We start from the raw sequence: 24822 nt of genomic DNA, 5'->3' as shown, positions 1-24822 counted from the left end.
AAAAGGCAGAACCAGGATTTCAAACTCAGGCTGATTTCAGAGCTATGGTCTTAACAGCAGTTGAAGGGAGAAAGGACCTATTCATCCTGTTATTTAAAATGTCTTAAGACCTTAGAGAGCTCTTCCAATATTAGGACATTTGGAATATGAGAATGTAGAGTCTACATTGTAGACATTTCTCCTTTCAGGTACAGAGTTACCAAGAAACTAGGATACAGAGCAACTTCTTCTTCTTCCTTCTTCCTTCCTTTATTGATTTTTTACAGAGAGGAAGGGAGAGGAGAGGGATAGAGAGTTAGAAACATCAATCAGCTGCCTCCTGCACACTCCCCACTGGTTATGCGCCCGCAACCAAGGTACATGCCCTTGACCGGAATTGAACCCGGGACCCTTCAGTCCACAGGCCGACGCTCTATCCACTGAGCCAAACCGGCTACGGCAAGTACAGAGAATTCTTGTGTGCTCTTTACCCAGTTTCAGTTTCCCCTAGTGTATTGCCTTCTGGGACATTTGTCAGAGCTAAAGTCTTCATTGGAAAATTATTATTAACTAAACTCCAGACTTTATTCAGATTCCATGAGCTTTTCCAGTAATGTCCTTTTCAATTCCTGTATCCAACCCAGAATATCACAGTCCGTGTGGTTATGTCGTCTTAGTGTCATCTGGTCTTGGCAGTTTCTCAGTTTTTCCTTGTCTTTCATGACCTTGACAGTTTGAAGGAGTACTGATAAGGTACTTTGTAGAATGGCCCTCAAACTGACTTTGAAGTATTACTCATGACTAGACTGGAGTAATGGGTTTTCAGAAGTTACTGCAGAGGCACGGGGCACCTCTCATCACTTATATGTGGGGATGTGATATCCACACGCTCTCTCTAGAGATGTTAACTAACCTCCAGAAACATGCACAGATTGTAAGTGCACAACTCAGTGAATTATCATAATGTGAACACACCCATTGTAGCACCCTACAAGTCAAGAAGAATAATCTGTACCTAGAACCCTCCCTCTTTCTCAGGGGTAACCATTCTCCTGATTGCTATTAGTACTGAGTAATTTTCTTTTTGAACTTTATGTAAATTGTATGATTAAGTATATATTTTGTGTGAATTATTTCCATTTTTTGTAAAATTCAACTGCGTTGTCTCTAACAGTAGTTTGTTCATTCTTGTTGTGATATAGTACTCCATTATTTGAACAGACCACATTTTATAGGTTCATTTTGTTGATGGATATTTGGGTTCTTTCTAGTTTCTAGAATTGTAAATAATACAAATGTAAATCATTTTTTAATGTACATATGAGCATATTTCTATCAGGTTAATACCTGGGATTGAGTTTACTGGGTTGTAGAATGTGCTTATATTAAACTTCAAAAGATACTGTTAATTTTTAAAAGGGGTCCTACCACTTTACATTCCTGCCAACACTTTAATGTTGTCATTCTTTGTATTTTAACCTTTCTAATGGGTGTGTAGTGATGGTTTTAATTTCCACTTCCTTGAGTATGTACATTAACAACAGTTTTATTTCTAGCTTTCCAATCCTTAGATGTTATTTATTTCTTGCCTTATTGTACTAGTTAGGGCAGTGATGGCGAACCTATGACACGCGTGTCAGAGGTGACACGTGAACTCATTTTTTTGGTTGATTTTTCTTTGTTAAATGGCATTTAAATATATAAAATAAATGTCAAAAATATAAGTCTTTGTTTTACTATGGTTGCAAATATCAAAAAATTTCTATATGTGACACAGCACCAGAGTTAAGTTAGGATTTTTCAAAATGCTGACACGCCGAGCTCGAAAGGTTCGCCATCACTGGGCTAGGGCCTTCAGTACAGTGTTGGAAAGATATGATGATGTGAGCATCCTTATCTTTCTGTTTGCAGAGAGAAAGCTTTCAACATTTCTCTGATGATGTTTGTTGTAGGCTTTTTGTATATGTTCTTTATCAGATTGAAGCAAGTTCCTTCTGATAGTAGTTTAAGAAGAGTTTTTTTTTGTTTTTGTGTTTTTTGATAATTGAATTTTTATCAAATATCTTCCAGTCTTGTGATTATCATGATCTTTCTACTTCATTCTGTTAATTCACTGAATTACATTGCTTGATTTTCTGAATGTTAATTACTCAAATAAACTTACTATGGCGGTAATGTATTATCCTTTTTATATATTGTCAGATTTGATTGGCTAGTATTTGACTGGGGTTTTTACAGATGTGTTCATGAAAGAGTTTGGCCTGTAATTTTCCTTCATAAATGTCCTTGTCAGGTTTTGGTATTAAGTACTGGCCTTGTAAAACAAGTTGGGAAGTGTTGCCTCTTTTTCTGTTTCCTGGAAGAGTTTATGTAAGCTTGATCTTATTTCCTGCTTAAATGATTAGTAGAATGCACTGATGAAGCTACTCAATCCTGGAGCTTTTATTGTAGGGAGGGTTTAAACTAAGGATTCAATTTCTTTATTAGAAATAGTACTACTCAGAGTTTTTACTTATTTTCATGTCAGTTTTGGTAAGTTGTGTTTTTCTAGGAAATTGGCTACTTTATTTACATTTTCCAACTTATTGCCATAAAGTTTTTCATAATATCTTCTTATCTTTGTAATGCTTGTTGGATGTGTAGTGATTTCACTTTCCCATTTCTGAACTTATTTGCACTTTCTCTCTGTTCCTCTTGCTCAGTCTTGCTAGGTAGGGGCTGGTCAATTTTAATAGTCTTTTCAAAGAACTGGCATTTGCCTTTGCCAATTTATTTCTTATTTCATTAATTTCTCTGATTTCTTCGAGTTTACTGTCACTTTTTTCCTGACTTGAGATGATTACTTAGATAATAAATTTTCAGTTTTTCTTATTTTTTTCCCAATGCTTTTAGGGCTATAAATTTTCCTGTGAACATAGTTTTAGCTTCATATCACAAGTTTTAATATGTTGTATTTTCATTAACATGCAGTTCAAAATATTTTCTGATTTTTTTTCCTTAATCCATGGGTTATATAGAAATATATGGCTTGATTTCCAAACATGTGGGGCTTTTTAAGTAATCTTTTTAGTATAATTTATATTTTAATTCCACTGTTATTAGACAATATACTTTATGGCTTTAGTCATTTGAAATTTGTTCTCCGGTCCAGTGTATAATCTATCTTGGTAAATGTTCTGTGTACACTTGAAAAGAGTGTGTATTTTACCATTGATATACAAATATCAGTACATATATATATACACACATAAACATTTACATATATATATAAAATTAGGAAAAACTTGTTAATCCTGTACTCTTGTTTATTTGGGGGGCTACTTGTTCTATTACTACCAGAAGCATGTTGAAATTTCTTACTGTGGTAGGCAGAATTCTGAGCGCGTTCCCAAGATTCCCATAGTCACTGTTACATGCATGGTATAAACCAGGGGTGGGCAAACTTTTTGACTCGAGGGCCACAATGGGTTCTTAAACTGGACCGGAGGGCCGGAACAAAAGCATGGATGGAGTGTTTGTGTGAACTAATATAAATTCAAAGTAAACATCATTACATAAAAGGGTACGGTCTTTTTTTTTTTAGTTTTATTCATTTCAAATGGGCCGGATCCGGCCCGCGGGCCGTAGTTTGCCCACGGCTGGTATAAAGTCTCCCCTGGCGTGTGAGTAGACTGTGGATATAGTTTATTTCAACTCTGTAGGTGGTCATGTTATGTGACAAAGATGAAAGGGTTTTGCAGATGTAATTAAAGCCACAAATTTGTGGATTTGAGGAAATGATCCCGAGTGGACCTGACCTGATCAGGTAAATCCTAACAGGAACTGGGCCCTTTTAGAAGTCAAAGAGATTCGCAGCATGGATATTTCTCCTGTTGGCCTTGAATAACCAAACTGGCATGTTGTGGAGAGGCCAGGTGATAGGGAAAGACAGGCGGCTTCTAGGAGCTGAGGCCTCAGCTGCAGCTGCAAGGAACTGAATTCTGCCAAGAACCAGTGAGCTTGGAAGAGGACCCCAAGCATGAGATGCATAGATGAGATAGCAGCCCCGGTGGACACCATCATTTCAGCCTTGTGGGACCTGAGCAGAGGATCCAATTCAGTCACGCCCAGATTTCTGGCCTACAGAAACTGTGAAATAACAAAGGAGTGTTTTAAGCTGCTAATACTGTGGCACTAGAAAACTAATACACCTGCTATGATTATAGATGTATCTCCACTTTTGTTCTTCATTTTAAAAATTATATTTAGAAGCTGTGTTATTAGGTACACAAAATTAGAATTATAATATTTGTGTAGTGAATTGAACCTTTTTGCCATTATAAAAAGTCCTCCATTACCTCTAATAATGCTATTTGCTTTAAATTCTAGTTTGTGCGATTTTAGTGGAGCTAGTCTAGCTTTCTTTTCTCTATCTACATCTCTAAGATATGACTCTTGTATGTGATCATGTTTGTTTTTATTTAATGCCAGTCTTTTAACTAGATTATATACTCTATATTAAATGTAATTACTAATATATTTGAATTTAAATATACTGCTTCTATATGTTTTTTTTAATTTGTGTCATCTGAGTAGGTGTTTCTATTTTGCATTCTTCTTACTTTTATTCTGTACACCTGCTTTTTATTTAATTAAAGTTTGTTTTAAATTAGTATGTTTACCATTTTCTGGACAATGAATATTTGAACTCCAGTTACCTTTGTGTTATAGTTTTTGTGATTTTAATTTTAGTGTATTTTATGTCCCTGGAAATGTTATTATTATTTTATTTATTCAATATTATCTTAGATTTATCTTTTCTGTTGCTCTTTATTGTTTCCTGCACCTTCATGATTCCATCTGAGATAATGTTTCTTCTGTCCGAAAATTCCTTTGTTTTTTGTATGTTTTTTAATGAGGGACTGCTACTGCTAAATTTTTTCAGATATTTTTTGGCCGAAAGTATTTATTTTATCTTTACTTTTGATGTATATATTCACTGGATATAGAATTCGTGTCAGTAGTTATTTTTTTGAGCACTCTGAAGATACCATTCTTCTGGCTTCTGTTCTGTTGAGAATTTTGCTGTCAGTCTTATTCCTTTGACAGTTCCTTGCGTGGCTTTTCCCCTTCTCTGGCTGCTTTGAAAATTTCTCTGTCTTTGATTTTCCACAGTTTTCCAATTGTATGTCTGGATATGGTTTTCTTTGTAATTATTCTCCATGGAGTTTATAGTGCTTCTTGAACCTGTGGTTTGGTGTCTTCATCAATTTTGGAAAATTCTCTCAGTCCTCTGATATTGTTGAAAGCATTGCTCAGTTTCTCAGCCGCTCAGCCTCAGGTTTGCTTTCAGAATTGGCAATTGCCTCAAAGACAAGGTGGCTCCTTTGGAGGCCTGGCTAACCTCTCAGTTTCTCTCGTCTGGACCACTCACCCCACCATGTCTCACTGTCTTTGAGGTTCTCCAAAAGCCTTGAAACCAATTTTGTGTTGTTTAGTTTTTCTAATTCCTCAGCAAGAGGTTTGATCCAACAGCCTGGTGGACCATTGCTGACAGTAAACCTCTCTTCTTGGTGTTTGTGACTACTTCCTACTTTTTAAAATTAGAATATGTGGTGGGCTTACCAACGTGCACAATTGAATTTAAGTTAATGGCCGCCTCACAGCATGAACACACACCAAAGTTCAGAAAGAGATTGCTTTAAGACTCTTGAACAGCGTCAGTGTAGAGAACTTCTGGAGTTTGTTTTTTAATGAGAAGTGTGGGTATATTAGATGAAGAAAAATGAGATGTGCCCTGATGGATTTCATTGGCACATACCTTTCCATATTTTACTTAGTGCCAGTGTTTTCCCTACTGAATTTGCTTGCTCAGGGCTTCAAATGTCAGCCAATCTAAAGTGATAGGTTTCTCTGAATTTTCAGTTCATTTCCCTATATTTCAGTAATGTATTTTGGGCAGGACTCATGTGCTCTAAGATTGTTTCGTTGTTTAACAGGAACACTGTATTTCTTCATAATTTGCTTTTTTGTGTATTTGCAGAGGGTGCTCGAGAGGAAGACCTAGATGCTGTGGAAGCTCAGATCGGTTGCAAACTTCCCGATGATTATCGATGCTCATATCGTATCCACAATGGGCAGAAATTAGTGGTTCCTGGGTAAATGCTTGCTGTTTCAGTTATTTTATTTATTTTTAATTTTTATTTTTTTAAAAATATATTTTATTGATTTTTTACAGAGAGGAAGGGAGAGAGACAGAGAGTTAGAAACATCGATGAGAGAGAAACATCGATCAGCCGCCTCCTGCACATCTCCCACTGGGGATGTGCCCGCAACCAAGGTACATGCCCTAGACCGGAATCGAACCTGGGACCCTTCAGTCCGCAGGCCGATGCTCTATCCACTGAGCCAAACCGGTTTCGGCTGTTTCAGTTATTTTTAATGATACAACTTATTTTCTAGAAAGAAAATAAACTGTAGTTGTAGTTGTTCTTAGTAGATTAAAGTAATATAGGAGTTCCCTTTCCTTCCTTGTAGCAATCCATAAGACAAAGTCTACAGCTTTAATTTGACTTTACCAAAATAAATGTGTCTCATGAAAACCTTATCTTTATCAACACCTCCTTAGATTGAAGTGAAGTCTGGTTGGGTGTGGGGGCAATGCGACATAAGGGAAATGCATGTGGAGGTACATTTTAATGGAAACTGTTCAGCACCCTCCAAGTGTTTATCTTGTTTACAGCCAGATCATTTGTTTTGGAGAGCCTGGCACAAATTCTGTGTACCATACATGTAAAAATAAGAATTTGTTCAGAACTACATGTACTAAACTAAAAAATATATAGTTTTGTCCTATTCAAGCACGGCCTATAATTAAATGGCCTATTTTAAACTTCTAAAAGATGAAGTATTCATTGCGGAACCTTTCGGGAAAAGCAGACCACGTAGTTAATAGCTGTCAAATCCACTCACAGTTTTAAAAACCATATGCTTTGAACGGGTCTACTCCTTTTGTTTTTTTATGAAATTAAGCTATTTCAGAGACACTGCGTTTGTGCAATGCCAATGAGAATTTAGGAAGAACTTTGCATTGTTCTTATTGGAACTTGTCTCTGTGTGTGAAGAATCATATGAGGCTCTGTTTCCATTTCAGGTCTAAATACTACCTTGCAATCTCAGTATGATCACCTCCCACATTCCCTGTACTCACTCATTGAGTACTATTCTGAAATATGGGCAGTTAGGACTAGATAACCCTAAGTTACTGGCTTTTTTTTTCTATTCTATTTTCCTATCAAACTGAAATTTGAAAAACTGTCACACTTCAAGAGCATAGCCTATAATTAGAGAATTTTATTAAAAGAGTTGCCCAGAAGTGACATGACTAGAAGGTCATGCATTTCAAAACAGGGATTTTTAACTATCCACAGTCCAGTGGTGAGATGTGGGATAGGAATCTCATTAAGGACCCACACCTGTGTTATTCTCATGCACATGCAGTGAGATGAATTTAGATCCCATGCATTCCAAGTTAATGAAAATTTTGTCAAGGTTTAGGCTGATTAACATTTATACTGTCTAGTAGGGTAGAGTAAGCTAAAGGTCATAACAGCATAGAGGTATCAGAGAATTTATCCCTTGAAACATTAAATTAGTCATACACGTACATATAGCAAAATATCAGCAAATCAGTTTATCATGGCAAGATAGATTCCTGAACGCAATAAAACTATTTTTCTTTTTATAAAGCTTTTAGATATTTAGGCTTTTAATTTAAATCAATCTTTCCACTCAAGAATATGACTGTAATATATAAATTATAGTGTTTTGGGCATTTCCGGTTTAGAATCGACATGTTAACCACTTCTTATAAAGTTATTAGTGTGAAATTATTATTCATTAAGACGAGGCACAGATGTTTGTGTAGCACTGCAATTGATTAAATTTTTGAATCTGTTCTCAGGTTACTGGGAAGTATGGCGCTGTCCAATCACTATCGTTCTGAAGATTTGTTAGACGTGGATACGGCTGCTGGAGGCTTTCAGCAGAGACAGGGACTGAAATACTGTCTCCCTTTAACTTTTTGCATACACACTGGTTTGAGTCAGTACATAGCAGTGGAAGCTGCAGAGGGCCGAAATAAGAATGAAGTTTTCTACCAATGCCCAGTAAGTAGGAAGTGTGTTTAAGTGTGGCTTTAAGATGTGTTCTGATGAGCGTATAAATGTGTGCATTAGGAATTTTCAGGGTTGTTGAATGGGTATAGGGCATTATGCAATTTGATTAGAGACCTATCTAACTAGACACAAGTGGCATGGAATGCCAAAATAAAATATTACCAGTGGACAAACAATGCAAACTGTGGTTCATGCAGAGACAAAGCTGTGAGTTGTGTGAAGTTTAAGGAAAACTAATGAGCTTTTTGTTGAAGTAATTAATTATAATATACATTTCTAACTTAAAAATTTAGCTTTTGAACATCATTTGATCCAAATGCAGTAGGAATTTTTTAAACTCTTCAGTAGGTGTTTGAGTTGTTGAAAAATGAAGATCCTTTTTAGAAGATTTTTGTTATGATTTTAGTATTTTGTTTGTCTTATTTGTTCAGTTTTCAGCAATTTCTTAGTAACAACTTCTGCTTTCATTTTTACCTGTGAACTTTTAACTTAAAAGAGAAATTTAAAATAGGAAATACTTTTCATAGTTATCTGAGATATGTAACTCCATAAAACATTTAAAATATTTTAAGAGCCTTCATAGCTTTTAATTTTTCTAAGCATTTTCACATCTTTTTGTTTTGTTTTGTTTTTTTTAAAATATATTTTATTGATTTTTTACAGAGAGGAAGGGAGAGAGATAGAGAGTTAGAAACATCGATCAGCTGCCTCCTGCACATCTCCTACTGGGGATGTGTCCGCAACCCAGGTACATGGCCTTGACCGGAATCGAACCTGGGACCTCTCAGTCCGCAAGCCGACGCTCTGTCCACTGAGCCAAACCGGTTTTGGCGCATTTTCACATCTTTTATCTCATTTTTGACTTGATACCTCTATAAGGTTATAGGATGATGGCTTGATCTCTTTATTTATAGAGAAAAGTGACTAACGTACAATTCTTCAGGTTTCTTGATCGAATCCAAAGCCTTTTCTCCTAGGATAATTAGTTGTATTTCTTCTTACCTTAACTTTTTAATCCTTTTCCTGCAGGACAGTTTTTTGGTTCATTGTCAACAGTAATAGCAGTATATAAGCATTTAACTGGACTTTATAGAAAGAACCTAAATATAGAAATCTTGAAGCAGGAGCTGACAAGTGTGAGGAATGTCCAAGAATTGGTTAGAGCACTTAAGTTATTTTATATCTGTTTTGCCTTTTCTTCAGGGAAGAATACAAATAATGAACAATGGGAAATTAAGAAAATGTATTTTTCTTACTCTTTTTTTCCTTCTTTCTTTCTCAGAACCTAGTTAATATTAGGTGATTCCTCTTGCCTTGGAGTCTTCGGGGAGTACAGGCATATCTCAGTTTTTGTTTTGTTTTGTTTTAAAATAAAAAATTGTGAATTTATTCAAAACAAAACAAAATACATGGTGGAGAGTATTTTTCTTAATTAAAATATTATTTTTCTCACTTAGGACCAAATGGCTCGGAATCCAGCTGCTATTGACATGTTTATCATAGGTAGGAGAAAAAAAAAGTTTTATTTTTTCCTTTTTCCGCCTGTCAAAAATATTAAGTTGGTAGAAACATTTTAGTTACTTAACCAGCTGCAATTTTATACTTGTATTTTTTAAGGCTTGCTGGTTTAAAAAGTACTATATCTAGGCACTCGTTAGAACAGCCCTTATACTTTATTGAATTTGGTTTCTATTTGGAAAAAAGCCATGCCCTATACAATTTTGTGCTCTTAGGACTCTGCTATGAAACACTAAAATGTATAGAATTAATATGAGTAAGTATATAGTTCCCTTACATGCACATGTATTTTCCATCACTCATATTAATACATAATTAGAGATGTTGATATATAAAATTACTTTGTACTTTTTTTTTTAATGTTGCATTTTTTTAAAAAGATTTTTTAAATTGGTTTTTAGAGGGAGAGGGAGAGAGAGAGAAACATCAACGTGAGAGCGAAACATCGATGGGCTGCCTCCTGCTCGCCCCCTTCTGGGAATCAAGCCCACAACCCAGGCATGTGCCTGACTGGGAATCAAACTGGCAACCTTTTGGTGCATGGGCTGATATCAACTGAGCTACATCGGCACAGGACAGGACAGTGCCGATGCTATAGTAAAATACTGATAAATAACACTAGATACCTCAAAACAGCAGTCTTTGGAAACCAGTATAAACTGGGCTTCATGAACTCCTGGGCACAACTAATTTTTCTAGGCCTTAAAGGGGTATCTCTCAAAGGATTTGAGGACAATTTAATTTGTATGCAAGTGCTGCTCACCTCTTTGCTATTTGTTAGTCTTGTTTTGCTTAGATTTTGCTCACTTAAGAGAAGCTTGCTGACTATCCACTCAGCTTCTTAAAGGCATTCCTGGCACATGTCAAACATCCCCAGGGACTAATAGTGAAGGGGCCTTGCAAGCTAAGGCGTCTGTATGTAATTATTTCTCCTAACTGGAAGCTTGAACAGAGTCTGTACTGTGGCATATTCTAGATTTTGTGGCACACTTGACAATGTCAAGTCCTCACTCCTACGTAATAAATTATAAAAAGCTTTGACACTTAGTCCCTGACTGTCAGCTCACCCTGACTCACGTGGTCTGTGGTTTCTAAGTTAGTACTTGCCGGGTTTTGCTCCTGCTCAATGCCCACTTTGGCCTCTTCGCATAGCACACACTTTAAGAGGTGACCATCATGGCTCTGGTGCATGGTGCTACTGAGTTTATGCACCAGAGGCTGCCTGAGCTCTGAAGTAAGCTGCCTGCTAGGCTCCTGTAGTTTCTTGCTCTCAGTTTGGTGCTGGTCTGACATGGGATGGAAGAACCCACTGCTGCAGCAGAATACTAAGGTCTGATAATACTATTCTGGTAGTTGGGATTTCTCCCGGAATAGGAGAGCAAAGCGAAAGATTTGAGCTGAGATGGGAAGTTAGTGCTGGGAGGAAAGATGAGAAAGCAGTTCCTTTAGGCTGCCTTGATCAAGCCCCAGTGCTATCAAAGAAGCTCCAAGATGCAGGCTTACTTTAAAGGTAAGAACCTTGAACATATAAATTACATCTTGATTCAAATAAGTTTGACTTTCTTGGAAACTGTCCTCATTTTAAAGAACACACTGTTCTTGTATGTATTATAATAAATTTAGGTTCATTGAAATACACTACGCCAATTTCTTTTTTATGTAAACCATGAAATATGAAAAATGACTTTAAAACTCTATAGGAAAATTACTAGTTCTCCTGACATAAAATTGCACCTTCTTTGAATTGTAATGCCTTTGTTAATGTCATTAAAGATAGGCTTCTTAATATCTTGATCCAAGTAAACAGATGATCAGTGCTCATTTTGAATACAATAACATTTAATAAATAGGGAGTTAGAATGAGCCATTAGTAGACATTAAGAACCAACTATTGTAGTGTACTTTCTCTCAATTGATGCCCTTAAAATTTTAAAGCTCTGTACCCTCAGACCCAAGCCTAAATAGTATCTTCTATTATTCTCAGAGCAGAATATGAAGTAAATACTATAAATTTAGCATCTGACATTTAGCATGGGGGAGTATAGGAACTGGGTTGATAAAAATAAGATTACAGAGAAATGCATTGGGCATCACTGGTTAAGGGACTAATGTATGCTAGTCACTGAGATGTATTACAGTAAGGGGATCTGAGAAAGTTACATTGTATTACCTAGAGGGGGCAGGCATAATTTATGTAAATGCTTGTTACTGTCCCAATCACTAGATCACAGATGTATGGTCAGGACTGGACTGTTCCAGTCATTCCTTTCCGCTTCGAGCTGCTCACTGAGAATATGGAGGACCGCTGTGCGTTTGAATCTGTAGTCACCTCAACTACTTTGGGATTGGTCTGATGCCCATAACTCCTGTTAGATGTCCAGACTGAGCATGAGTCAGTATGTACCTGGAGCAGGGGTATTCCCTGACTGTTCGAGGATAGGTGCTGATATTGTTCCTGTAGTTTCTTCCTAGATGTAGCCATGTCTTCTTTGTTCAAGGAATTACAGACAGAAAGCTTTTCATTCCTGTACCAGGACAAAGTAAAGTTTAGGAATCTGTTATTTAATTATATATAAGTGTAAAAAGTACTTGGAAGTTAGTTGGAGGATTCCCTAGCAAGGTTGTTAGGAATAAGAGGGATAGAATTGAGACTAGAAATTGTCCTAATAAAGGACTAGAGAGGAATTATATCTATAAATATTTCTGGGTTTGATATCACACCTTATGCAAAGAGAAATTACAGTTGTTTCCTTGTTTCCTGCATGGATTTTACAAAAACGATTTGTCCTTTCCCCCCTTTTCTGGTTTACAGGTGCTACTTTTACTGACTGGTTTACTTCTTATGTCAACAGTGTTGTATCAGGTGGCTTCCCTATCATCAGAGACCAGATTTTCAGGTATTTCACTTGGGGCTTTTTGGAATGGAATAATTGTAATAAGCAAAAATCATCAGTTACAGATCATGAGATGAAGTTTCCCAGGAAGGTTAATAACAACCTTTCATCATCATAAATCTATTCTCATTTTAAGGCCAAAACATCCAAACACTTGAACAGCCAGTATTTTTCTTATTTTGAAGAATCAAAAGAAAAAAACTGATTTGATGTAGAAATTTACATATTTTAGTATTTATATAGTTTCTTTTTAGGAAAAAAAAAGCTGTTTGCCAATTAGTAGATTTAGTATGAATAGCAAGTTAGTAACTATTAACTCCTAGCAAATATTTATTATCTCTAAATGGAACATCTAGATATTATAGATAATATTAGAGGTAATATTGGCTTATAGTAGCCTGGTTGGCAGAAATGACAGATTAAATATACATCAGAGGCCCCTATAATAATATACTAATATTATACATTTTTATTATCAGAACCACTGTTTGTAGGTATAGCTGCGTTTTCAGATGGTCCTCTAAATTTCCTCAACTCTGAAAATGGAGAGAGACTCTTTTTAGTTTCGAAGTAAATTACTTTACTGATCTGGAGTCTTCAAAGCTTTCTGTTTTGCTTATGATTTCTAGTTTTCTTCTAAGCTTAATAGGACTATACCTTTAAAATCTCAACTGTGTTTTAAATTTTCAATCCTAAGCTATTTTGCATTGTGTCTTTAAACCTTTTATCTTCTAGAATTGAGGCTAGTTGACTAAAAAATGTTTAATTTTTTTATTTACCTAGATATGTTCATGATCCAGAGTGTGTAGCAACAACTGGAGATATTACCGTTTCAGTTTCCACATCGTTTCTGCCAGAACTTAGCTCTGTACATCCACCCCACTATTTCTTCACATACCGAATCAGGTGAGAATTTCAAAGGGTCGCCTTTCAGTTAGTAATGGGCTATATCCTCCGGATGTGTTATTATTGCCCCATTTGATATAAGATAAACACATTTTGAAAGGCAACTTCTTGCTGATACAGAGGAAGGTGGGTTACAAAGTTTCTACAGTATAGTCAGGTTTTTTTCCCTGCTTTTATTTGTATTTATTGATGCTGAATTTACTCTGGGGCCATAAGTTTTTGTTTCTCCAGGGTCTTCTGGGATATTTTTCTGGTTTAGGAACAAGCTGCTCTTTTTCAGTAGGATCATCTCAGTGTGGCAGGGAGAGCTTATGTGTGGGTTAATCCGCCCACAAGCGCTGTAAATTCTGCTCCACGTACCTAGATGTGCTCAATGACCAGAGAATCTACATCTGCACCCTTAAGTTCAGCATAACTTCTGCATTTTTAAACATGTGTAGCAAAATTCAGCACTTCTCGGCCATGGACCCCTTGTGCAGCCCCACTGTTTGGCCTGGGCACACCTACCAACTCCACAATTGTAATGACGGAATGGCACACATTGCTTCTGTAAAGCGACATTCTTCAGATACTTGGTGGCTTTTAAGATATGCATACCTTTGGTGGCGTGAGCAGTTTCACGAGTATTAAAATGAACACGAAGATTTTAACCTTGATTTGCATGATTTTGTGGGGGTTTTTTGGGTCAAGTGAATAATGAACCATTTTCAAAGGTCACTTCAGGCTGCTTATGGGAAGAGTGAGTACAGTATAGTTTATAAAATACCTTGAGTTTATATTAACCCCTGAGTTGTTTCTTGTAAATACAAGTATTGTGCCAGGTACTTTTCAAGGTGGACCACTAGGTTGTAATCATATGGAAAGGTCAGAATTAGAGTTGTAATGTTTTCGGAAAGCTACCAAATTGCCCAAGGTAATATCATGCTTTTAAAATGTAATCTGGTCTGTGTATGTTCAATTAAAAGTCTAGTACATATTTATTGAGTGCTGCCTGGATATCAAACAGGGTGTTGAGCTCTGGATTTGGTGAAATAAAAAACAAATATTACCTAGTAAATTCACTTTAATTAGAAGTACTCTCTGCTATGACATGAAGACAACTCATTGATCAAAGGGACTAAGGATACTTTGTCTTTAGATATATTTTTATATACTTTATGGTGTTATATATAGGAATGTACACTTACCAGAAGCATCATAGAATTTTAGTATTGTATGTAGCCTTTGACGTGTCTAGTTACACATGCGGAGATGTTTGTTGTTTAATTTAGATCTTGCCTAGGACGGAGACATGCTTAATTAATGATACCGACATATGTTTGTAGAGTACTCAAAATGAAAATAAGAGACCGAAGATTCCCAGAGGAAGGGGGGGGAAATAATAGTATTGGGAAGCAGAGTTAAGGTGATCCCAGTAACTGAGTAGTGACATTTCTTTTTTTTATTTTTTTTAAATATATTTTATTGACTTTTTACAGAGAGGAAGGGAGAAGGGATAGAGAGTTAGAAATATCGATCAGCTGCCTCCTGCACATCTCCCACTGGGGATGTGCCCGTAACCAAGGTAAATGCCCTTGACCAGAATCGAACCTGGGACCTTTCAGTCCACAGGCCAATGCCCTATCCACTGAGCCAAACCAGTCAGGGCTGAGTAGTGACATTTCACTTTGAGCTTTGTATATAGAAGCTAATGGAGAAAAGGGAAATGGGTTGCATAGCCTTGTAGTGAATAAAAGACTCAATTTTTTAGAACAGAAATTTTTCATGGCACTGTATTCTAGAAAGTGTTTCCCATACTGATCTATATTTGAACAACAAAAGAGTGTTGTAAGCATGGAGTTTGTGAATTTTTATGTTGCCCTTTCTATTGTTGATCCTCACTGAAATCAGGCGCGGAAGTTGAATGAAAGCATTCTCATGGGGGAGTTAGCTAATTGGGCCAATATCTTTGAGAACTTCCGGAAATAGATGATGAACACAGACTTTGGGTGTGTTTCTTAACTTCCTTTGGAAATTCCCTTTATGTTCTTTTTTTTTTTTTTAATCAAGATTTTAAAAAAAAAAATGTTTTATTGATTTTTTACAGAGAGGAAGGGAGAGGGATAGAGAGTTAGAAACATCGATGAGAGAGAAACATCCATCAGCTGCCTCCTGCACACCCCCTACTGGGGATGTGCCCGCAACCCAGGTACATGCCCTTGACCGGAATCGAACCTGGAACCCTTCAGTCCACAGGCCGATGCTCTATCCACTGAGCCAAACCGGTTAGGGCTCCCTTTATGTTCTTAACCCAAATGTTGTAGCTCTTAAACAAAAGAAACAAAAAAAGGCCTGATTTGTGTCTCTACTGCCCCATTTCCTTCTCCAGGATTGAAATGTCAAAGGATGCACTTCCTGAGAAGGCTTGTCAGTTGGATAGTCGCTATTGGAGAATAACAAATGCTAAAGGTGATGTAGAAGAAGTTCAAGGACCTGGAGTAGTTGGTATGTAATGAAAAATTTAGTTTATACATCAGTTGCATCTAAGAACTTTTGGAGAGCATATATGTGGCACAGCTTAGAAATGCATTATGATGTTGGTGGATATGACTGCATCTTTTTAATAGCTGTATTACAATGTGAAAGGTATCATAGATTCTGGGTTTCTCCTAACTACAATACTTTGCTTCACAAATACAATGTGTAAATGTCATTATTCTATCAGTTTAGTACCTTTAAACAGAACTTTTCTAAAATTATAGCACAGGGATTGAGTTTACATCCTGTGAATCACCTGGGTTCCTTGCTTTTCCTTCTTAAGTTCTTTTCTTTCCCACTGAATAATTATTCATTGTAATATTTTGTAGGCATAGAGCAGAAAGAGAAAATAAATTTTATATCTGTTATCTTTTGCAATTTAGGGGAGAAATGTTAAAATTAATAACAGATTTTTTTGTTTGTGCATTTCAATCATCTCTAGCTTGATTTCCATTGACATTGTAATTATCTTAAGTTTCTGAACACTTAGACTCTTAAGATTTTGTATTAGTGCTTCAGAAAAATAACATTATTTAAGCTATGTATTTCTGTCATTGGTCCTAAGCATGTACACAATTCAGTTTAGATTAAAGTTGCTCTAATTTATTGCCATGAATAAAGTCATGTTCTGCATGTTTGTTTAAGGAATTTTTCCTGAATTTATTTGGGGATCTAGTGCTAAACAATTTTATTAAAGCTGCATTTCTTTTTCAGTAATTTTGTCCCTTGGAGTAAGGACTCTCCCTTGTGACTGCTATTTTGTCTGGGCTAAATGCTTAAGCTGCATGCATGCTCAGAATTTTATGTTTTAGCCTATTGCTACTTTTAAACATTTAGATTATCCTTATCACTGTTTAAACTAGTGTCTGTGACACTTATTACCCATGTCTTAAAGATGGTGTCTAAAATGTCTCAAAGCATTTTGAAAAAAAAAAATTCTTTTTTTATTTTGCTTTATTCTCCTAGAATTCCCCCACCCTACCCACACACCGCTATAGAGAATTAGAGGGACTATCCAAAAAGTCAAAATACTCATAATCGCATCACTATTAACATTTTGTTGTGTTTCCTTTTAGATTTTGTTTGTAATTGTGCATTTACTTTAACATAGTTTGCATACTCCCGTAGAGGACATATCTCATTTGCTGTGATGGAGAACTGAATTTTATGCTTTAATTAATTGTTACTGTTTTCTCTGCAGGTGAATTTCCAATCATCAGCCCTGGTCGGGTGTATGAATACACAAGTTGTACCACATTTTCTACAACATCGGGATATATGGAAGGATATTATACTTTCCACTTTCTTTACTTTAAAGACAAGATCTTTAATGTCGCCATTCCCCGGTTCCATATGGCATGTCCGACATTCAGGGTGTCTATAGCTCGATTGGTAGGTTAAATTTCCTCTGGTGCTGATTTACATAACTTTTTAGAATTGACTCCACAGAGGGTCTTTGTTGATTAGCCAGACAAATAGTTTATAAATTGTGTTGCAAAGAACCCTAGGAATTTTGAGGAAGTACCTTGGGGTGGGTGGGATATGTGAACATGTGGGGGGGAGGCAGACAAGAAGTAAGTGAGGCTCTGTACTCTTCAGTCAGAGTAACTCTGCTGTTACCTGATTTTGTTAGTTTGTTTTTAATAGCTTTATTTTTTAGAGCAGTTTTAGATTCACAGAAAAATTGAGCAGAAGGTACAGAAATTCCCTATATACCCCCTACCCCCCCACAATATTTCCCACTAGAGCAGTGTCAGTGTCACAACTATGGGGCTTACACTGACACATCATCATCACCCAAAGTCCATAAGTTACATTAGGGTTCACTCTTATTGTTTGGACAGATGTACAATGACATGAGTCTACCATTAGTATTCTATAGAGTAATTATTCGTTTTAAATACGTCTGTTGCCTAATGAGAAACACCACACTAGACCAGATGATACCTGCTTTCTTTTATTTCATTAAGACAGGGAAAACAATTTCTTACAGTGTTTTTGCTAAAACTCCCATTTTGTAAAATAATACAAATATCCTATAGAAATTATTACAAAGGATTTAATGCGTAGACTTGTACTTTTACTAGTCTCTCTTTGGGATCATTTCCTAAGTCAACTAGGTATATTTTTTAAATCTCATTTTTAGGGTTACCTTAAGGCAGGTTTAGCAGTAACCCCAATCTTACAGGCTATACAACAATTAGAGAAAATTATGAGGCTCTAGTTATACAATAGGAATAAAATGTGAATTGTATACCCAGAATGTAATCAAGTTGTAGGCATCAAATGTTCACCAAAACCCTCTGGCTCCTGGGTGACCCTGATGGGAGGCTCTAACATAAATCTGGGAAGATGGACATGATATGAAGCTGACCCAGAGTTGACACATTCACAACTCCAGTTTGTAGAAGGAAGGATGATGATGAGACTTAGGCTTTCATGCTTGTGGTTTGTCTGTGGAAAACAATCTACAGTCTGGGTTTGGAAGTGAAGTTTAGCTTCCCATCCCAGTGGAGGAGTGCTTCCTACTGTTTATTTCCAGTTCTAGGAATTTGCTACTTATGGCAGTCTCCATGCTGACCAGCCCAAATTCTGTATGAGATTGTAATTATCCTTAAATGTTCTAGATGATTTATCAGTGAAGTCATCTGGGGCTGGAGTATGCTTTGTGCAAACGTTTTGAAATATTAATTTCTTTAATATTTATATTTTCTGTTTCTTGTCCACTTTTGCTAATTTGTGTCTTTTAAGGAATTTGTCCATTTTGTCTAAATGCTGAATTAATAGGCATAAAGCTACCTAAATATTGATAATCCTTTTAATGGCTGGAAAAGATATAGTCATATGTCCTCTTTTGTTCTTCATATTGGTAATTTATATCTTTTGTTCATCAGTTTAGCTAGGGGGTTATCACTTTTATTGATCACTTAAAGGAACAATATTTTACTTCACTGATTTTCTCTATTGTTTTCTCATTTCTGTTTTCATTGATTTCTACAGTTATCTTTATTTCTCCTTCTTACTTTGGGTTTAATTTGCTTTTTCCCCCCTAGCTTCTTAAGGTAGAAGTTTAAATTATTGATTTTAGACCTTCTCTGTAAGCACTGTTTTAACTACATTTCATAAATTCTGACATTGTGTTTTCATTACCATTTGATTCAAAATATTCTCAGATTTTCTTGTAATTTAGTTTTGATCAATGACTTTTCTAGAAATGTGTTAATTCCCAAACATTTGGAGATTTTCTAGTTATCTTTGGGTTGTTGATTTTTAATTTTGTTATGTTTAGAGAACTCATTGTGTATAATTTCAATTCTTTTAAATGTTTTATGGCCCAGAATTATGGTCTATCTTGGTAAATACTTGTGTATTTGAAAAGAATGTATATTCTGTTATTTTGGGGAATATTATTCTATAAATGACAGGTTGAACTGGTTGATTGTTTTTCAAGTCTTTTATATATTTACTGATCTTTTTTTGGGGGTCTTTATTCTCTGAGAGATGATTGTTGTAATCTCCAGTTATAATTAAGTTTTGTCTACTTCTCTTTAATTCTATCAGATTTGCTTCATGCATTTTGAAGCTCTATAATTATGTGCAAATATACTTAGGATTGTGCCGTCTTTTTAATGAACTGGTTATTTTATTGTTATAAAATCTTTCTCTATCTCTGAAAATGCTCCTGTCCTAAAGTTGCTACTATTCCTGACATAAAATGAAGAGTGCTGAGATTTATTGGCGCAGGTAGTTACTATTGGGTCAACTTGATCCTGTTGAGGCTTTTTAAAATGTTTGTTAGGGTGGGTATAAAGTAGTCTTTACTTAAGGACAGTCATTTCAAACTTTTCGGTCTCATGACCCCCTTAAGCTTTGAAAAGTTATTGGAGATTCCTCAAAAAATTAAAAATGGAACTAAACCCTATGACCCAGCAATTCCACCTTTGGGTATTTATCCAAAGAAATAAAAGACACTAATTCAAAAAAATATATGCACCCCTATGTTCATTGCAGTGTTATTTACAATAGCCAAGCTATGAAAGCAACCTAGGTGTCCATCCATAGACGAACAGATAATGAATATGTGTGTGTGTGTGTGTGTGTGTGTGTGTGTGTGTGTGTGTCACCAGTGGGACATCCTTAGCGCTGCCATGGAGGCGGGAGAGGCTCCCACCACCGCTGCTGAGCTCACCAGTCATGAGCTGGCTTCTGGCTGAGCGGCGCTTCCCCTGTGGGAGTGCACTGACCACCAGGGGGCAGCTCCTGCGTTAAGCATCTTCCCCCTGGTGGTTAGTGCGCATCATAGCGACTGGTTGTTCTGCCGTTTGGTTGATTTGCATATTAGCCTTTTATTATATAGGATATAGGATTACTCAGCAATAAAAAAGAATGAAATCTTGCCATTTGCAACAACATGGATGGACCTAGAGGGTATTATGCTAAGTGAAATAAGTCAGACAGAGAAAGACAAATGCCATATACTTCCACTTGTATATGGAATCTAAAAACAAAACAAATGAACAAATAAAACTCAACACAAACTCATAGATACATCGTGGCCAGAGGGGTGAGGGGTGGGAGAATGAGCAAAAAGGTGAAGTGATTAAGAAGTACAAACTGCCAGTTATAAAATAAGTCACAAGTGCAGCATAGGATATATAGTCAATGATATTGTAATAACTATGTATGATGACAAATGGTTACTAGACTTATTGTGGTGGTCACTTCATAATGTGTGTGTGTATATATATATATATATATATGTCTAATCACAATGTTGTATACCTGAAGCTAATATAAAATTGTATGTCATCTATAATTAAAAGAAAGTTATGAGGACTCCAAAGAACTCTTGCTTATGTGGGTTATATTGATATTTATCATGTTAGAAATTAAAACTGAGAAGTTTTATAATATTTACTTACTCCTTTTTTAAAGTTAAAAATTTTTAAATTTATAATTTAAAATTACAATAATAAACTCATTACATGTTCAACTCTCTCTTAACTATGTTCTTACTTATTTAGAGTTCTAGTGGCTTCCCAACGACAAATAATAATATAAAATCTTTACCTGCCTTGTGGAAAATGTTTTTTTTTCTATCAGGGGTGAGAAAACAATAAAAAGGAATGAAAATTCTGGACTTATTTTCTAATCAACATGAAGAGGCAGTGGGGGGGGGGGGTTGTACTTGTGTTTACCTTTCCTGTTTAAATATTCATTTAAAAAATACTTTTTATTGACTTTTAGAGAGGAAGGGAGAGAAATAATGTGAGAGCAAAACATTGATCGGCTGCCTCCTGCATACCCGCTACCAGGGATTGAGCCCACAACCTGGGCATGTGCCCTGACCAGAAATCGAACCAGCAACCTTTTGGTGTACAGGACGACGCCCAGCCAACTGATCCACACCGGCCAGGGAAAATAGTAGTTTTCTTGATATGGAAATTGAATGGTTCTCCTTTTGTGTGCTTTAACAATATAATTAATTGGGAGATTTAATCTTTTCTTTTGCTTTATACTCTGAATGCCACTTTAAAATATACTTTTGGTTGGTCTTTTCTTGGTCTAGGTGGTTTATTGTTTGTTTTTAGACTCTTTAGAGGTGCCTACTGCTGATTTATTTTCATTTTTGTCTGTGTTCCTCTTTCCATCTGCTGTTTGGTATGTACAATTTTATTTGTGATCATCAGCAATCCTCTTTAGCCACATTGATTTTCTTTAACAGTTTTTGTTTTCTTTTTCATTAAGATAATAATCATACTACCTGAATTTAATGTTTCATAATTTTTTTAATCCTTCCCTCCTTCCCTGTTCCCTTTTTCCCCCTCTTCTCAAGTCCCTTTTGGACCTGCTATTGGATTTCAAAATCTTCATTCCCTAGATTTAAAGAAATATCCAGAGATTAAAATAATGAATTATCTTATATTTAAATAACTTTGATTGTTGTTGTTTGTGTTATAATAAATCCCAGTGACTATTCCTTTGACAAATCCTAGAAGACAATACCTTTCTCCCACATCAGTAAATGTGTTCACTCAACAAATATTTACTGAGCACCTACCAGGTGCTGGGGAAAATGCAGTGAACAATACAATTAAAATCTCTGCCTTGGAATTTACATTCTAGTTAGAATAGACAAAGGTTAGCAAATAAACACCATATATTTAGGTCAAGTAGTAATATGTGCACTGGAGAATAATCAGAATAGAGGGGATGAAGGATGTCCTGTTGTATAACATAAAGATGTGTCAAGAAAGGCTTCTGTGACATTTGAGTTGAGACTGAAAAGAAGTAGAAGGAGCCCTTGGATGTTTGGGTGAAGGGTGTTCCAAGCTAAAGGACAGCAAGTGCAGAAGTCCCGACCCACGAATGTGCCTGGTATGTTTGAAGAACTGCCAGGAGGCCAGTGTACTGGAGGGTGGGAAATGGGGGCAGAGTGGGTGGAGATGAGATCAGAAGGGTAGAGGGGGTGCTGCATCATGATACGTCACAAAAGCCTTGGTTGAAGGACCGTCGCTGACACCACATCCAAAGTTTCCCAACATTCCGCACATTACCAAGTAGGATCTCCTTGCTGTTCAGAATTCTGTTCGATATAGCGGCTCCTCTCACTGGGTCTTCAAAAGTGAGAAAGTTGACAGCAAAATAAGTCATGATTGATAGAGGAAGCACTGCTTAAGAGTAAGTTTCCAGGTGATGTTCAGCTATTGCACAGTTAACGTCACCATTGCCCTATGCTGAGAGCCTCCGACAAGTTAATGTAAAAATAGAAGCTACCAATGGTGGTTGAATGGAAATGATGTGTCTTTACGGTAGGAGCTCAATAGAAATCATAGACCTCTTGTTGACAGTACATGAAAAGTACCAGTAGAGGTCATGTCATACCTTGTTAATATGTTCACATCTTTTCTGTAAGCATGTAGATTAAAAATTGTTACTGAAATCACTAATATGATAAAGTCAGTAAAATTTTATTTTGAGTTGTTAGGAGTGGTCTGTTTGCTACATTGTATCTGAATAACAACTACCATGTAAAAATAAGTACTATATTAATGAAATATATTTATCATGAAAACTACATTGAGCATTTTAAAACATGTAATAGGATATACACTGGAATCAGTATGTGCATTATGGAAATGTGCTGTTCAAGTCTATAAAGATTCATATTTGGCATGTCTGGCTGTTCAGAGTCTAGATAAATGAGATATTTGCATTAAATAAGTTGAAAAAACTGATGGAAGTTCTTATCAAAAGACTGTTTTCTCTTTCAAGGAATTGGGTCCTGATGAGTATGAAGAGATGGAAGATGCAGAAGAGGAGGAAGACGACGATGATTCGGCGGATATGGAGGAATCTGATGAGGAAGACGAGGAGGCGAGGCCCCGGAGACTCTTCGATGTCCCCATCCGCAGACGCCGCTACTCGCGCCTTTTTTAGCAAAACTCCGCTAATGGGAGCACTGGAATGAATCCAGCCTGTCAAATAGATTTCTCAATAATGTAAATAACTAAATTGTTCTCAGCATTATAGCAAGAAAACTAGCATGAAATATTGTTCCAGGCCCTGGGTTCTATGCAACTGATTCTTAATTAGGAATTGGATTGTTTGCGTTTACTTTATGTTTTGGGGCAGAGGAGGAAGTGAAATCTTTTTTTTCCTCTCCTAGAAGTCAATGGGGGAATAGTTCTCTAGCTAAGGAATGGCTATCTCTTTGTTTAAACATTTTATACTTATAAAAATGTGGAAGTGGAAAGGAATTGTTTTGAAGATTTCAATATAGCAGAAATACCTACCCAAGGATAGAAACTGACGAAAAATTCTGTGAAACGATTTCTTGCAGTTGTGAGTTATTTAGAAATGAACATAATTTGTAATTAGGCTAATCCATTTAGTGGTTCCTATATATTTTGTACTCACAGGGAACTAATTGACTAAATAGCTTGAATGCTGGTTGTTTTGTCCTTTCTTAGACAATCTGCCCTTGAATTTAAAATTTTTATTACTATAACCTTGAATTTAAAGTCTTTATCACTATAACCTTGACTTTGAATTTAGTCTTCAACTCTCCCACCCTTGAATTTAATTTAAAATCTTCAACACCGCAACCTGGAATTTAATTTAAAGTCATCAACATTAATAATTGTATTGTTCACAGATGCATCATTTTTGAAATGTAGAGTGTAAAAGTATGTATTGTGTTTATTAACAAAAAGTTCTTCACAATGTCTCATGTAGTCTACATTTGTAAATACTGCTTCTGTTTGTTTCTCCTTTATACAGTTGACTGTCTAACTTTGTGATAAGTGACATGAATCTTATGTTGAGATTAAGTATGTTTTTCTGAAACATGAAATTTTTTTTGTAATTATATAATTGGAAGTTTGGAATGAAGTTCTCCAAGTGTCAAAAACTCACATTTTGAAAACAAATTTTGGTTCTGATGCTGTATTTTGTATAATTGCCTATTTTCCATGAACTAATATTAGTAGCTTTTGTTCTTAAGATGGAAGAGGAGATGGAAACTGTTGGCCTGTTGCTAGAGGCCCATTCAAAAGCCACCCTTCCTGGCTTTACCCTATCAGGTGCCCCTCTTTCCATTTTTCCCAGGAACAGCTCTTTTGTAGAGAAAACTGTAGGAAGAGGGAGGTGTGTAGACAGGGTGAAGCAGCTGCTATGAGAGACCATGAAGTCAAACTTACCCTTTCATACTGGCACATGTCAAAATGTTCTGAAATGGAGTAGTTTTTCCTGTTTATTTTTTTAGAGTATTATCTGGTTGCTAAATCCTTCTATTATGCCTATCCTTTTCTTTTTAATCAACCCACTGATTTTTTAAATTTTATTTTTAT

The 24822-nt window shown here is 36.1% G+C and overlaps 1 protein-coding gene across 1 annotated transcript in view; it reads left to right on the top strand.

Moving 5' to 3' along the window:
• Positions 1-24402, top strand: part of FBXO3 (F-box protein 3) — a 30255-nt gene extending 5853 nt beyond the window's left edge. The window contains exons 4-11 of the mRNA XM_070427762.1: positions 6002-6116; positions 7922-8126; positions 9593-9638; positions 12466-12550; positions 13331-13453; positions 15822-15937; positions 17172-17362; positions 23246-24402. Coding sequence (XP_070283863.1) covers positions 6002-6116; positions 7922-8126; positions 9593-9638; positions 12466-12550; positions 13331-13453; positions 15822-15937; positions 17172-17362; positions 23246-23410 — 1046 coding nt within the window. The 3' untranslated portion in view covers positions 23411-24402. The remainder of the gene's footprint in view (positions 1-6001; positions 6117-7921; positions 8127-9592; positions 9639-12465; positions 12551-13330; positions 13454-15821; positions 15938-17171; positions 17363-23245) is intronic.
• Positions 24403-24822: the final 420 nt, after the last annotated feature.

The sequence above is a fragment of the Myotis yumanensis genome, unplaced genomic scaffold (assembly GCF_028538775.1).
Source record: "Myotis yumanensis isolate MYYU_CA2020_CCGP unplaced genomic scaffold, mMyoYum1.0.hap1 SCAF_10, whole genome shotgun sequence".
NCBI lineage: Eukaryota > Metazoa > Chordata > Mammalia > Chiroptera > Vespertilionidae > Myotis > Myotis yumanensis.
Note: the sequence above shows the minus strand (reverse complement) of the source record. Positions and strands in the feature narration are given on the sequence as shown.